The sequence below is a fragment of the Gadus macrocephalus genome, chromosome 15 (genome assembly GCF_031168955.1).
Source record: "Gadus macrocephalus chromosome 15, ASM3116895v1".
In the NCBI taxonomy this organism is placed as follows: Eukaryota; Metazoa; Chordata; class Actinopteri; order Gadiformes; family Gadidae; genus Gadus; species Gadus macrocephalus.
The window spans coordinates 9,069,287-9,084,774 of NC_082396.1; the positions used below are offsets into that span (position 1 = coordinate 9,069,287).

Consider the following 15,488-nt stretch of genomic DNA (forward strand, 5'->3'; position numbering starts at 1 on the left):
AATTATTTAGGAACCAATTCACTACAGCCAGTGTAGAATTTAGTCGCCAAGGTGAGAGGGCAAGCTATTAGTGTCAATGACCCCGGGAATAATCTAGACTGACAGCCCTCAGAATAGAGGAAAAGAAAGTCCACCAATAATGGAAATATTACCAAATGGAAATATGAGGGAAGTCCTGTTATGTGGGGAAGACTAGCAGGTAGGCTGAGTGTGTGCTGAGCTGTGAAAAGGCTCCGGATTTGAAAGCCAATATCCTCAGTCTACAAGCCTTGTCCGCTTCTACCTGAAAACAAAATATTAATAACAAACTAATGATTCACCGTAATATCTCCAGACAATAGAACCAGTTCTAAAAAAGACGACGCTGATTCAATGAAACAACACAGAACCAAACCTCACCTCTGATCTCCTAATGGACTGCTTATAAATGCTTTGACAGCTACACTCACGCAGGATATGGAAATAGCCTTTTTCCGGCAAGCTCACACTACCAAAGCAGGCACACGAAATAGTAAGCTACCCTCCTATCATTTTATAATTTTTCTCTCGAGTTTATAATGACGGTGCCCTAAAAAAATGCCTTTTTTAAATCCCGTAATGAAGAAGACAAAGGGCGGCGGATTATAACCCGTTCAACGTAGATATTTCCCCTTGTCTCGCTGTGCCGCTGATTTGCCCGGCATGCCGGGTCCAGAAATAGGTCAGCCCTGCCATCTTTCTTAATGCGATCTTTGGTGGGGGACAGCGGACCATCTGTTCCCATGGCTGGGTTCCTAGCCCTATGGTGATCCCTCTGCCCGTGCATACAGCCTCCCATCACATGGCCGTCCACACATGGAGCCCTCTCTCCGTCATCGTCGTCATCTGCCAAGCCGATGCACTGCGAGCGTCCTCGTCCAGGGAGCTACCTATAGTTAGGTTTAGGGTTCAGCGGGTTGCCCTCGCTTTAACAAAATGTAACATTGGTGTTTTTCTACTCGAATGGGGCATGGTAAGGACCGATGAACCTTTTCACACCTAAACAGGCTTTTGCGTGCCCCCCCCAGACAGTTTTTAGGTTGCATGAGCAGACCTTTACCTGACACACCGTATGGTTTCTGACACAGAACCATCTGGGAAGTCGTCCTTGAGAACGGTTTTGATCGGAGCGGGCCCTTCTGAATCCGTCTATCACAGTTTATCACGTGTCCCGCGTATCACGTCGTTCCTCACGGGACGCTGATTGATCCTTGAGATGAGGAACTTGACACGGATTCTCGCGGGGATTGTAATCTCGCGAAGCCAGCAGCCTCTCAAGGTTAAGCAGACCCCACCCCCCGCACCAACAGGAGCCTTTACAATATCAAAGACTCATTGTATATGAGCCTTTGTATCCCAGGCTCATTGTATATGAACCTTTATATCCCAGACGTCACTGCTTCTCAGTACCGATGTTGTCCTTATAGTTAACGTGTCAACCGTCATTTATCTATCTATGTCTAGTTATGTCATTTAAAATGTCAGTGTTGAAAACGAACAAACTCACTAACTTAACTTTGATGCGATATATGTGTAAAAAAACGACGTGCATTGTCCTCGGTTTCTATTAAGCCCCCTGCTAAACCTTTCATGGCAACTTTGACTACATATAGCCATGTCTGGCACAGACACTGTACACAAGAAGAAGTTTTGCAAGGATATCTATCCTCGAGTTTGATCACTAACTTGCCTGGTTGTTATTCCTGCTTTTGTAACGGATAGCCACAAATAGTTTAGAATATTAACATGATGAACTAATGAATCAACAAATGAGGGGCGACACATTCATGATAAGGAAGGCATCATGAAGCAGGCACTGCTTACAATGAGTTGAGTGGGGATGTTGATGTTGAATGGGCAAAACAGAAAAGTGAAAACTGTCTGGGGTGAACACAAAACCCTGGGTGGGCATTTAAAGGACCTGAAGTGTCATAAAGTGACACATATACATCATATATGCATTTTAAAAGTTTTCGGACCGGATGTCATCAGCTTTAAACTTTACGTTAACCAATCAAAATGTGAGATAAAGTCTAAATACTTATATATACTAATACTAATGTGATATTTGTGAGTGCGTGCCTCTCAGAGTGCATTGGCGTGCCAGTATGTGGGAGTGTGTGTGTCTTCCAGACCTTGTGGGGACTCTGTGGGGAAGGACCATTGTTTATCTTTGTGTCCCCGTGTCCCGCTGGGAAGGAAATAAGTGTCAACGCGTTCCCACCCTACTCCTTCACACTGTTCTGCTCCTCACAATGGCATGTGTGCGCAACGGGGTAGCGATTTTGTAATGAGTGAATGCGAGGTGAGACTTCTTGGTGTGCGCGAGCGTTTGTGTGTGTGAGCGCACACATATGCGTATGTTTGTGTGTCTTTGTGTTAGTCGGCTTAATTAGATTTGTTTTATTTTGAGCCTCAGACCATCCGCAGTTCTGCTATTTGTTTTAGGTTATCTGTATTTACAGTCCGTGTTTGTTTACCCGTCTGTGTGTGATGGGGTTGAATCTGTGTGCGGCCGCATCAATGGACGTAACTAAGCTTGCATGCCTGTTTGTTTGTGTGTGTGTGCGTGTGCATGTTAGCATATGTTTTTGTTTGTGCATTTATGCGCATGTGCCCGTGTTTGCGTGTGTGGGTGCAATGTTTCATCATGCTTATTATTCTGTGTGTGTGTGTGTGTGTGTGTGTGTGTGTGTGTGTGTGTGTGTGTGTGTGTGTGTGTGTGTGTGTGTGTGTGTGTGTGTGTGTGTGTGTGTGTGTGTGTGTGTGTGTGTGTGTGTGTGTGTGTGTGTGTGTGTGATATCTGATCACGCTTATTATTCTGCCTGTGTGTATGTGTGGAACTGATTCCGCACTGTGGGTAAACTCATCAGTGGCGCTACAGCTGTCAGCGGCCTAACGCAGCGCCGGAGCCATCTCCCCTGTTTATCCTCCGCTGTCACCCGCTAGGAGTGTCGCTCGTCAGGAACACAGTGTCACCGTAATGCAACCTGAGACCTATGGGGAGATTCGGAGTCTTTCTGCCGTCTAATGGCCCTTCTGCCATTGAGTGTCGCCTCATTTGCAACGAGCGCCTTTTTTTATTTTGTCAAACCGTCGCCGATCTTGCAGGCAATCACTCGCTCACACTCGAAACACACTGGCACTGATGCAAAAACGCATACACACAAACACATACACACATACACTTGAAAAAAAAACACACACACACACACACACAAACTCGAAAGAAACACATGCGCACAGGGACACACTTACATTCTGTGTGTTTAGAAAATTGTTGAATAGAGAAGATGTTATCATTCCTCCAGGAATAAATTCCGATGCCATTTCTCTACATCAGACTCGGTCTTACAGCTAGAAGATACAGAGAAATCCAAGCATCTCTCTGGGCTCTGTTCAGTATCCATTCATCCATGCCGGGTCGGTTCCCCTACAGTCTTATTTCTGCTCCGCTCTACTTTCACTGTTCATCTCTTGGTTTTTGAGTCCCTAAATCACAGATAGATGTGAATACATTTAAATACATTTACCCAAGACATTATTCCTACTGTCATTAGCATCCATAACAAAAAATAAAACAACATGCACTTTATGTCACTGCGCTTTGGTGCACTGAGATAACCCATTTGTGTATTTAATATAAGCCTCTTTCAGAGACCATTTTCTGCCACTGCAGATGGACTATAGTGTTTTTCTATCTAATTTGTGCGAGAGGTTAATGGACGTTCGTGAACTTGCGAGTCTAGGGCTGGCTTGGGCAAGAGAATATGTGAAACTGCGAGGCCCGTCCCCTGCTCCAACCAACAGATTAATGATCAGTTAACTGATGAATCATTGGTTGAGTAATAAGCACACCAGGGTTGTGATTCATTAGCATTCCAAAAATAGACCCAATACATCACTGGATCACAGAAATGTGTGTAATGGAGCTAAACTCAAACCAAAAAGTTTTCTCTGGCTCGGTCACTTAAGATAATGAAGAGAGGTAGATAAATAGTCGATGTATATGCTATTCCTATTTCATTGGCCATAACATAGCAGCGATGTCGATAGCGATCCAATTATCATTGACTGATGTCCTGTGAATGTTGATGGACTGCTGTTCATGCTGCATGGAGCACAGAGGGACGGAGACGCCTAATTTCCAGTTGTAATTTCCAGTGATAAGACCGTCCGTTCCCGAGATAAAGTCATTTCAATGTGTGTTACCTATCGGAATACCCTTTGATAGGTCGATGGGAGTGGTTGTTTTGGACCTGTGCATCTGTGACAAAGTCATTTGACCTGCTTTGGAAGATTTTGGTGTCGGCAAAATTGTTTCTTCCAGAAATGGTTTAGGAGAATGTTGCAGGCCAGGGGGACCCCACATTTCTAGAGATTCCAGAAGAGACCCTGACTAATGTAGAAAATGTGGCACACCCCCGAGCGAAGTGGTTTTGTTGAGGCACCAGGAAGAAGTTACGGTCGGCGTCAGGATTAGGGTTAGGATACAGAGATAAAAACACAATTGGACATCCCTGTCCAATTGTGGATCTGGAATACAGAAGGTCTTACCGGCTCCGGACCTGGCCTGGCCTCAGTTGCAAGACCCCCTGTGCCCCTTCAACCATGAGGCGCACTCGTGACCAATCAATGTGCGCTTCCAATCCGAGGGCCTATAATTACATCATTTTGGGTTTGCAAACATCAAGACACGGTGGTGAGTATAAAGTCAGTAAGGGCAGTGAAACTCGGGAAGTGATAGAGAGAGAGGAGAGTGGGATGTAACAAAGAGGGAATGAGATAGTGTGAGCCCTGAGAAGAGGTAGAGGGGGAGATAGAGAGAGACATAAAGAGACACAAAGATCATTGTATTGCAGGAAACTGCTATATATATATATATATACTGTATACTATGATATAGTAGCATACCAAACTATTGTTTACTACACAGGACTCACTATGCTATAGAATTCTATACTATAGTATAGTAGTTTACTCTACCATCCTATACTAAACAATGCGATTGTTTCTCCATCAAAACTCCCGATCTCTGTACCACGCAGAACGATGTCTCTGGGGCGTTTAATGAAAGTGCGGTGGATTGGTTTCCAGAGGCGGACAGACAGAGCGAGCCAAGCAGGGCCTGTTAACATGCGCGTAGTGGGATCAATCCATCAATATCCCGGGATAGACATCATGCGGTGATGATTGGACCAGCCGCGGAGACTGATGGGTGTGGCATCGCTAGGCTTCCACTCCCCATCCTGGGCTCCACTGCCCTCAGACCGAACACTTTCCTCATGGTTGGAGTTTCATTTGAATGAAAACAAAATCACATATTTGACTAGGGTTCCCTTTCCCATTCTAATTGCGGTATCGGCGGGGACTGGGACGGGTTAAAAGGGTTTGGTTAATGTATTTGTTTGTATATGTTAAGCTGGGCAGATCAATGCAGAACTATTCTGTGCGACCGCAGCTGTCATAGTGGACATGGTGCTGCATAGTTCAGCATTGGTCCCCTAGCAAACAGCTGTAGCATACTGCAACGTGCCAGCCTTTGTGTGTGCCCAAGTCTAATCTTTGCTTTGTATGATTGAGAGGTCAGCTTGGTTTTACGTTTAATTGATGATGCTACAACTAAGTTCAGTGATAATTAATGCATTTATAATACTACTCTGCCACTGAAATTATGGGAATCTGATAAAGTAGAGGCTAGGGTATTGGACCCTATTTGATCCCATCTGTCTCACATGAACCTTTAAGGCATCCTGGGGCCGCTGAAACGTCGATAGAAAACGGTACAAGCCCATTGTGTTCCAGATGTAACATGTTTCATAAATACCATTGGGTGTTTGTGAAATGATTTGAATAAGTCTGTGGTAGCCATGCCCCCCCCCTCCTAGTCCCTGGACTGCAGGTCATAATGCTGAGTCACTCTATGTGATGAGTCACTGTCCTAAGCCCCCTCCTCCACACACACACACACACACACACACACACACACACACACACACACACACACACACACACACACACACACACACACACACACACACACACACACACACACACACACACACACACACACTGCCCCCTCACACACACACACACACACACACACACACTGCCCCCTCACACCGGCCCCCCATTACCTCGCCCTCCAGCCCTGACCGGTCTGCTCATATCCTAGATAGAATTAGAGCGGTATTCTGCATCGCAACAACAACCCCCCCACCCCCCACACACACAAACACACATACTTATACACATACAAACTTATACACACACACACACACACACACACACACACACACACACACACACACACACACACACACACACACACACACACACACACACACACACTTATACACACACACACACACACACACACACACACACACACACACACACACACACACACACACGGGGACACACACACACACACACACACACACATGTATACATACACACTACTATATGCATGCACACGCCCATGTACACATTCCTAGTAACTGCCAGGATGGCAAAACTGCAGTCAGAGAGAGAGAGAGAAAGGAGGAGAGAAAGGAGGAGAGAGAGAGAAAGGAGGAGGAGGAGGAGGAGGAGGAGGAGGGAGAGACCGAAAGGGAGGGAGAGGGGGTGAGTGAGACCGAAAGGGAGGGAGAGGGGGTGAGTGAGACCGAAAGGGAGAGAGAGAAAGAGCGAGAGCGCAATTTTCACAGCAAGAGAGCGAAAGAGAGAAAGAGCGAGAGTGGGATGGAGAAAGAGTGAGAGCGGCCACAGGAGTGATGTCCCATTTAGCCTCACTTATAGGAGCCGAGTCACTGGTGACTTACAGGGACGAGATGTCTTAGATACTGCACTGACATTATGGCCTCAATTCTATCTCCTTGCTCCCATGCTGAACAATGGATCACATGGAGACCCAGTTACCAACACAACAGTACTACACTTTAGATCTCATGGAGACCCAGTTACCAACACAACAATGCTACACTTTGGATCTCATGGAGACCCAGTTACCAACACAACAGTACAACACTTTAGATCTCATGGAGATCCAGTTACCAACACAGCAATGCTACACTTTGGATCACATGAGAACCAGTGACCCAGTGGTCAGCATTTGACCTTCACTGGCTTCGGGCACACGACAATAACATTCAATTCTTCTTTTTTTTTGTCAAAACGTGTGTCTACATAAACACAATGTCACGTAGTATATAGTGTCATGTTCCACAGATAGAATGGATTACCAGATGATTGTTTGTCTCTGCAGAGAGAGAGAGAGAGAGAGAGGGGCACACCAGTGACAGGCGAAAACAAAACAACAGAACAAACTATTGTTTACCGACAGTCAGTCAGCGAGAGAGACATTTAGGTAGGCTGTGCGCGAGGGTAGACGCAGACGTGTTCCTCGGTTGCTTGTTAGTCAGAGCATCTTGTTCAATCCGACAGCCTCCTCCGATGCCTCGCCGCTGTCACCGCGCCGCGGTCTGATCCGGCGCCAGCGTCTCTAAAGCCCACTGAAATGACGCATCTACCCAAAGCATCACGAGGCGCTGCATCGCATTGATCCAACGCGCTTCGAACAACGCTCTTTCCTCTCCATAGCTCTCCTTCTCAAGGCTTCCCGCTCCAACCTAGGCCTTCCAGAATTAGGGCGGACTAAAAAAGTTTGGATCGCAAGAAAAACACGTTTATTCATAGTTAGGTTAGCCATACCAAGTCAGGACCTGAACGTCGTTATAACGCCAATGCCCGTCGCCTTCTTGTTGGGTAACATTAGAAATGTTGGATTGTGGGTTAATGCCATGCTTGAGCTGGGGAGGGGTTAAGGCGTCTGGTGATGCCTGCAGGTAGACCGTGGACATTGTGGATGGAACGGCGTACCTGTCAAATTTTTGTCATATACCCTTACTTCTACTACTTACTTTCATCCTGTCCACTGCCTGCTTCCGACCTCCATTTTGAATAGTACATTCTCGAAAAACTCTTCTCTCCTATCGAACGACAAACTTTCGCAATTATCAGCCCTCCATCTCTCTGTGGGAATATTTGCAGCACTGTCATTCGATTCTGCTGTTCATCATTCGTCTACTGCATGGAATACACAAGCACTGTGACTCAGAGTGAGAGAGAGAGAGAGAGGGAGATAAAGAGGGATAGAGATGGAGAGAGAGTGTAGGAGTGTTGGAGAGGATCAGAGACAACGACTCCCCCAGCTCTTCTTTATGGGCTACGGCTGCTGTTTCAGAAACTACTCAAATATGAATGATGATGATGGTTGGAAGACGTGATGTGAAGAACGATGCACTGATGATTTTCCACCAACTTAAAAATGGAGCCAACAGAGCAGTCGATCAGTGTCATTTTTTATTTGAATGTCCCGTCCTGTGTTTATGTGTCTGTGGGGCACTGTGTGTGTGTGCGTGGTTGTGTGCATAAATGCAGTGATTTGTGTGTCCCTACTCCCTTCAAGCTTTGGGGCAGGATAGTTCAGCTAAAAGGGCGCTGGGTTCAATCCCAGAAGGCAGTTTCCAGTCTGGGATCAATAAAGTAATAATCTTGTGTTGAACCGCAATGTCTGCAGTCTACCTGCAGCAAGACTTGAGCAAGATGCCTTCTCCTAACCCCGACCTACTCATTAATGACATGTGTCTGTAGCCACTGTCCAACCCCTACCTGCTCATTAGTGACATGTATCTGTAATCCACTGTTGGCGTGTGTGTGGATGATGGCTGGTTTAATCAGCCATCATCCACACTCACTCCCACAGTCACTTTGAATCAAAGTGTCTGCAGATCAGCAATTTTGTGTTCCGGGGCAGTATGGGTAGGCCTGCGTTCAGCATTCTGCGTGTTCGATGGGAGGTTGAGGCGGGGTTACCACTGGTCAGCGCTGTATCACCAGTCTCATATTTCCGCGCTGTCCCCTACCCCCTTGATTGCCCTCTCTCTGCCCGGTGTAAAACCCGCGTGAACCCCTCGGTTTCGGGTTCAGCCCGGCGGTAAAAGCTGTTGCCACTCGTGTCGTATTCTACACGACTAATTGCTTATCTCCGCTCTCGTCCACGTAGGCACCATCTGTCGAGGTACTCCCAACAGATCTGTTTTCTCCCACCATCAGGGATTGGTTTCCTGGGAAGAGGGTGGCTGCACGGTGTCCCTAAAAAACACGCCACCTCAAGCAACCCCGAACCCCCCCCCCCCCCCCCCTCCCCCACACACCCTCTGCTAATGCCGGCTTGCTGTTTCCATGAGGTCATCATTACGGGAACCGATCGCAGGTGGAACGGGGCGGGGATGTGTGCCAAAGTGGCCGAGGTGGCAGGGGAGAGAGAGATTAGCGGGCGAGGGAGGAGGAGAGGGCGAGAGCGACATAAGGACGGACGTGTAACGGAACGGGCCGAAACAATCATATCAGCGAACGGAGCGGGCGAAGCGTGAAAATGAAACTGAAACAGATTGCGACGGGTGTTGGTTCAACATGAATGCTTTTTTTTTTTTGGGGGGGTGGGGGGTTTGGTATAATCCTCTCTCACACACTCAGGAAGCTCTCCCGCTGCTGGTGTCGGTGTCATTATGTTTTCACTGTCAATTCCCATCCAGACATCGTGAGGAGGAGGTTTTAGCTCTGGGTACTCGTGTTCCCCCATGGTGCCCTTTGTCCTAATGAAGTGGCCTGCAGGGCTGCCAATGCATACATGGCCCCCAAATTGCTTCAGTATTGATTTTTGATGGCATACAAGCCGAGGCAGGATGGCTTCTCTTATTGTTTTGGTCTTCCCCAGGCGAGAATTGTACAGAAGCCATTCCATTTTCTCCTTCCTCTTCTCATATTTTCTCCTATTTTTTCATCTCCTTGCATCTACCCTTCTCCCCGAACTCTTCCCTCTCGTTTTTCTCTTTGTCCTTTCCTCCTCTCCTCTCCTCTCCCTTCTCTTTCATCGTTTCTCCTCCTCTATTCTCATCTGCTTACCAGTACTGTTCTCCTCCTCATTTGGTTCTCCTCTCTCCTCTGCTCTCCTCTTCTCCTCTTCTCTACCCTTCCATCTCCTCCTCTCCCCTCCTCTCATCTCCCTCCTCTTATCCTCTTCCGTCTTCTGTTTCCATTTCTCTTCCCCTCGCCAAGAGAAATAAATTACATTGTGGAACACGTCGAGGGCTGCGCCATGTACAGGACACACACGCGCACATGCACACACGGATAATAATTATGTGCATGTTTTTAAAGTCCACTGGGGTTATGTGCACGTGTCGCCGTGACACGTCGTTACGCGTGTCGGATTGCGAATCGACTTATTCAAAGGAAGTGTGCACGTCGGACACACAAGTTCTTCTTATAGAAGCACTTATGTTAATGTGTCGACCGCGAACAAAAGGCGACGGAGACGTTGGTTCAGGGCTTTTTGAAGCGAACGGACGGACGGGTGTTGGCTTCCAGGACGCCGTGGGGGCGAGGTGGACTCAAAGGGGCAGGCGCCTTTCTATTCATCAGGGGGTCGTGTATCCGCTCGCGCTTTTGTGATTTACTTTCATAACTTTCCCCGCCGCTGTGGCCTCATGCACCTCTTGTCTAATCCATCGTGTTCACTCCCACTTGGCAACACATCGCCATGGTAACGCCTCATGCGGAATGTACAAGGGGCTCCCTACTGCACCTGTTTGATTCCCGTTGTTTTATGTCCCGCCCAGGAACACCGCCGTCCGTCAGCCGAGCCGGGACATAAAATAAGGGAGGGGGGGGGGGGGGGCGGAATACATGAGGAGAGCGCTCCCTGACTCCATAGTTCATTGGTTGTCAAAGAGAGGGCGAAGGTTTGTGCTCTAAGCGTTATTTAAAATGGCTGCCTTGACAGTAAACCTCTCCCTGTGGAGGTTGCATTTAAAGACTGAAATGTGTTGTGTATAGCATTTTTATGTGACGTTTTTAATGCTACAGAGGATAACGGCGGGAGTCCGGGGGCTCGGCGGAGAAGGGGTGTGGGAGCGGCTGAGATTGGTGGGGCAGGGGTTGAGATGTGGAGTTTATGAGGTGAAAACGTGTCGGTGATATTAAACCCATAAAGTCCCTCATCGCAGGGGAATAGCACTGCATGTGCATGTGCCAGAAGATCATACGCATCCCAAGAAGGATGTGGCTGAGAGAAAGAGAGAGAGAGGCACGGCACACTTGGTGCGAACATGCCATGCTAATACAGTTGCTCATTGGTCCCTCTCATCGTCGTGGGCAACAGGCTAAGCAGAGGTCACAGGTGAAGGGTGAGACATGGCTCTATATCTCCGTGATAGGTCATCAGAGACTTCAGAGAGAAAGACTGTTTTCTGGTTTGCTTACTTTCTAAACAATGTTTAATCCTCAGTGTTTGAGGGACACAGTGAAGGCCATCCAACATCTAAACTAAAGTGATATAACTAATCTGAAAACAGTATCCGTAAGCGACGTCCGAAACGTGTGAAGATTGACTTCATTTATGAACCTGCAAAATCTCAATAGAATTTATGAGCAAGGCACGGATATACGTTGTGATTTTCAGTGTTTCGATAGGATACGATAACCTTTAATTATATATAAATCATAGTCTTTAAGATGTACTAGCTACCCCACTAAAGTGAGATTCAGATGAGATATTTCTGAAAGTCAACTGAATTTGCTGATCTACCAATCTTTTTCCTTTTCGATAACTCAAACTTGCTTCAGCATATTTTAGAACATGTTTTTAACAATTTGTTGGGTTTCTATTTTGTGACGCAGATGGATGTTTACTACGACACAATTTAATTTAATACATTATTGTACTCAATCATTCCCACACTGACTTTCATAATGTGCTGTGTTTGCATTAAACAAGATATTAGCCCGTGGCATAACAGGCAGTGTGATTTGTTCCTTAGCGATTTCATTGGATCGTGCTAAATGGACATTACACGCTTATCAGCTGTGTTGATAGGTGTCAGCTCTGTGTGCTTTATATAAGGGAACACGATGCTTCAAATGATTCAAATGATGTCCTCAGTATATTTCTTCAGCTAAAGCAGGAAAATCTGTTGAATAGATGCAAACAGATGCAGAAAAAAAACGATTTTTCTTCTGTCAACAATGTTTGCCCATACTTTGCTGAATAGGTGAATAATGCGACCGTGGCACAGAGATAACAAGGTGAGGGGCGTCCATTTTGTCATTTCACGCTATCTTCAAAAGGTTAATCAGACAGGGGAAGGCAGAGGCGGGAGAAAGCTGATGCATGTTGTTCTCTTTGACCTCGAGCGGGCGCAGATTGGAAAGAGGCAAACTGTTCCTCGATAAAGGCACACCTAATTTTTTTATTTATCCTGGGGAGGTCACCCCTCTTTGCACCCTCTACCCTCCCCGACTTCAGAGCTCTTGTTTGTTAGCAGATCCGTTCCAAGAGAAGGAACACGCTCAAAGTCGGTTCCCACTCTCCCCGTCTTGCTCCACGACCTGCCAATCATCTGCCAACCGACGGTGTTCACTAATGCTGTGTTTTCTTTTCTCTACCGTTGTGAAAATGTGTGCGAAGCGCTGTGCGCAAAAGCCCTTATCAGCCTGGCTCAATTGTTCGCAGCGAGCCAAAGAGCTCTGTGTCCCCATGGTTGATAAACTGCTTGTTAATCCTCAGGAAATGAACGGAAACCTTGAGTTAATGAGATAAATATCGTGTCCTAGCTGCCGCGTCTCCTCTGAGATGCATGCGGGGGAGTCGGTGGAGAGATATGTGTGCTCTTCGATATTTCAGAAACCCCACATTGGGAGAGAACTAGGCTGTGGGCCTTATTTGTCTAAACTGTAACATACTGTTAATAAGTCTTTCCCATGTGCTAATGAAAATACTATTCTGCAGGGGATTTTAATGCTTAAATCTTTACCATGATTCAGACACATATTTCCATAATTGTTGAATTGAGTGTTTTCTCCAAAGCCCATATCTATTAAATTAAACATCAGTGTAGCATAGCTTTTCTTCAAAAGCAAATTTCTCCTTTTGGTTGCTTCGTAATTACTGTGGAATTCTAGTTTGTTCGTTATTGTAATTCAACCCTATACTCTTGACATGTATTCATGACCTCTATTAGCATATATACACATTGTGGAAAGTGCTGGGCCAAGGCCTATATGTTGCTATACTGGAACCTGGTGCTTCCAGCTTAATATAAACGCCTCATAAACAACACTGACAGTTCTATTATCGTTGGCATCCTTTTAGGTAAATACACCCGCCTTATCTTTATCAGTGGACAGAGTGACCATCCATTAGCATTATTGCTAGGGGAACAGACATTTTTAATTGAATACTTGGCAGTATTTACCCCTTTGCCCTCATCTTGCCAAATGCTATGTGACATTTTTTGGTCGCCCGGACGAAGGACATCCTCAAATTTGGGAATGAGCTCCGGACAAAGTAATTGGTCTTTATGCAATCTAATACAAACGGTGATGGTGTGATGAGGGTTTGACATTGTTATCTTGCACAGGGAGGGGTTGATTTATGCTGGGATTAAGGTTACATAATGGACGCCAGTGTGCTTTACCGGTGCAGAGACAGCAGTCACATTGTCCTGAATACATTATAACCTTAAAAAACGGAAAGAAATGAAACATGATAAAAACAGAGTGGATGAAAAAAAGGGCTGTTTAATATTCAGACGATGTCTCCATTGCTGCATTCAAAAAGACTTCATAATGCTTTTTTTTGGTCCAAACTGGGCGTTGATAAAAAACTGTTATGTATGAAGCATTGTGTTGTGTTGTGTGGTGCATTAAGGGACTCTACGCACACACAACAACAACAACAACTGATTCACCTCTCCTCCTCCTAGTCATCCTCCTTCTTCTTCTCAACCTCCTCCTCCTCCAACACCTCCTCCTCCTCCTCACAGAGAGACACACACACATACCCGCGTGCGGCTGTAATCTCTGCAAATTGTATTCACTATGGGCGAGTTTGTAAACAAAGGCAGGAGAATGTCAGCCCACGTGTTTTAAGGACCAAGGACTCCCTGGCTTGCAGAACATTCCAGTAAAGTCTGCTGGCAGTCGGTGGGCGAGTGGCAAAGTCCTCATCTCTCCCATGTGAGATCTATTCGATTTACCTTATTGCCTTTCTAGCACCTAGTTTCCATCGATTTACGTGTGTGTGCGTGTGTGTGTAACTGTGGGTGTGTGTGTGTGTGACTCTTAAGAATCGAAGCCTTCAGCGCACACCTTTTTATTTGTATAATTTTTTGATGTTTGTTCCTTTCCTTTCTTGAGTAACTACCGGCGTGTAAGTCAAACCCAGAACATCGTTTAATGAATTCTTAATTAAATGACTATACTAATTAAACATATTGTATCATTATTATATATTTGAATTATTATCATTATTATTTTATGTTTTTTTTGTTTGTTCTTGGGTGTTTGGCTTGAACCCCAACTCTGGGTTTAGCTCCTACAAACAGCAGGAGTTTCTTCTCCCTGTTTATATGTAAATATTTAAATGAACAACTTGAAGCTGTTGTGCTTATCTGGTGTTGATGCCTGCAGCCGATTGACGCTAATTTAAGACTTAAGAAGGTTAATTATCTCCGGCAACACATTAGAAATACGCTGATCGCTTCTTCCTCATCGCAGGGAAGGTTAAGAGATAAGCAACAAAGAAACTGAACCCAACTTTGATGTGATCCTGAGGCGTTTCATCAGATCGTGCTAAAGTGACGAAACACGCTAGCCAGCTGTACAGCTGCGTTAGCACGGTGGTTTCGGTTCTTATATAAGGGTGCGCACTGGTTCAAATGTCACATCACAACACGGCAATTATCACACACATAGAAATGATGATGATCACATATGCCTCTTTGCAGGGAAGGTTAAGTCGAGCTAAAAAGAAAGTGACTTTGATGCTAACACAAATACACTTCCTCTCTAGTTGAAAACACATTGGTAACAACAAGGGTACATTCAATCAGAACAGTGTTAAAACAGTGATAAACATTATGATAAAGGATTATAATAGGGTTAGGGCTATTAAGTAATTTATTTCCCTTATTTACAATGAGTAAATCTTCGGTAAACATGAACATAATGGGTAAATGATTTCTAGACCATTAGTTAACTGTTGATTAACTGTTAGTTAATGCTTATTACGGAATTACCCTTATTTTAATAAATGGCTAATCAATGTACCCTTATTGTAAAGTGTGATCAACGCGTTAATTTTGATGTTTCCGAAAATAGCTGAATGTTTTTGGTTATTAACTTGATATTTTCTTTATTTGAGTCCCATTTATTTTCTCCAAAATAACCAGTAGTCTTAAGTGCCGCCCTTAATCACGCCATAATGATCATGTTGAAACTGAGCTGTAATTCTGGTGTCAAGGTGACGTCAAGGTGACGTCAAGGTGATTTGTTCCCCCATTGATTTTCAAGATATGCCCCCAAAAAGTAATCCTAGTTAGGCAAAATCGTGCATTATGAAATCC

The 15,488-nt window shown here is 45.4% G+C and overlaps 1 protein-coding gene across 1 annotated transcript in view; it reads left to right on the forward strand.

Annotated features, from left to right (window-relative positions):
* Positions 1–981: 981 nt before the first annotated feature.
* LOC132473650 (calcium-activated potassium channel subunit alpha-1a-like) overlaps positions 982–15,488 on the forward strand; it is a 106,327-nt gene continuing 91,820 nt past the window's right edge. Inside the window, exon 1 of the mRNA XM_060073859.1 lies at positions 982–991. Coding sequence (XP_059929842.1) covers positions 982–991 — 10 coding nt within the window. The remainder of the gene's footprint in view (positions 992–15,488) is intronic.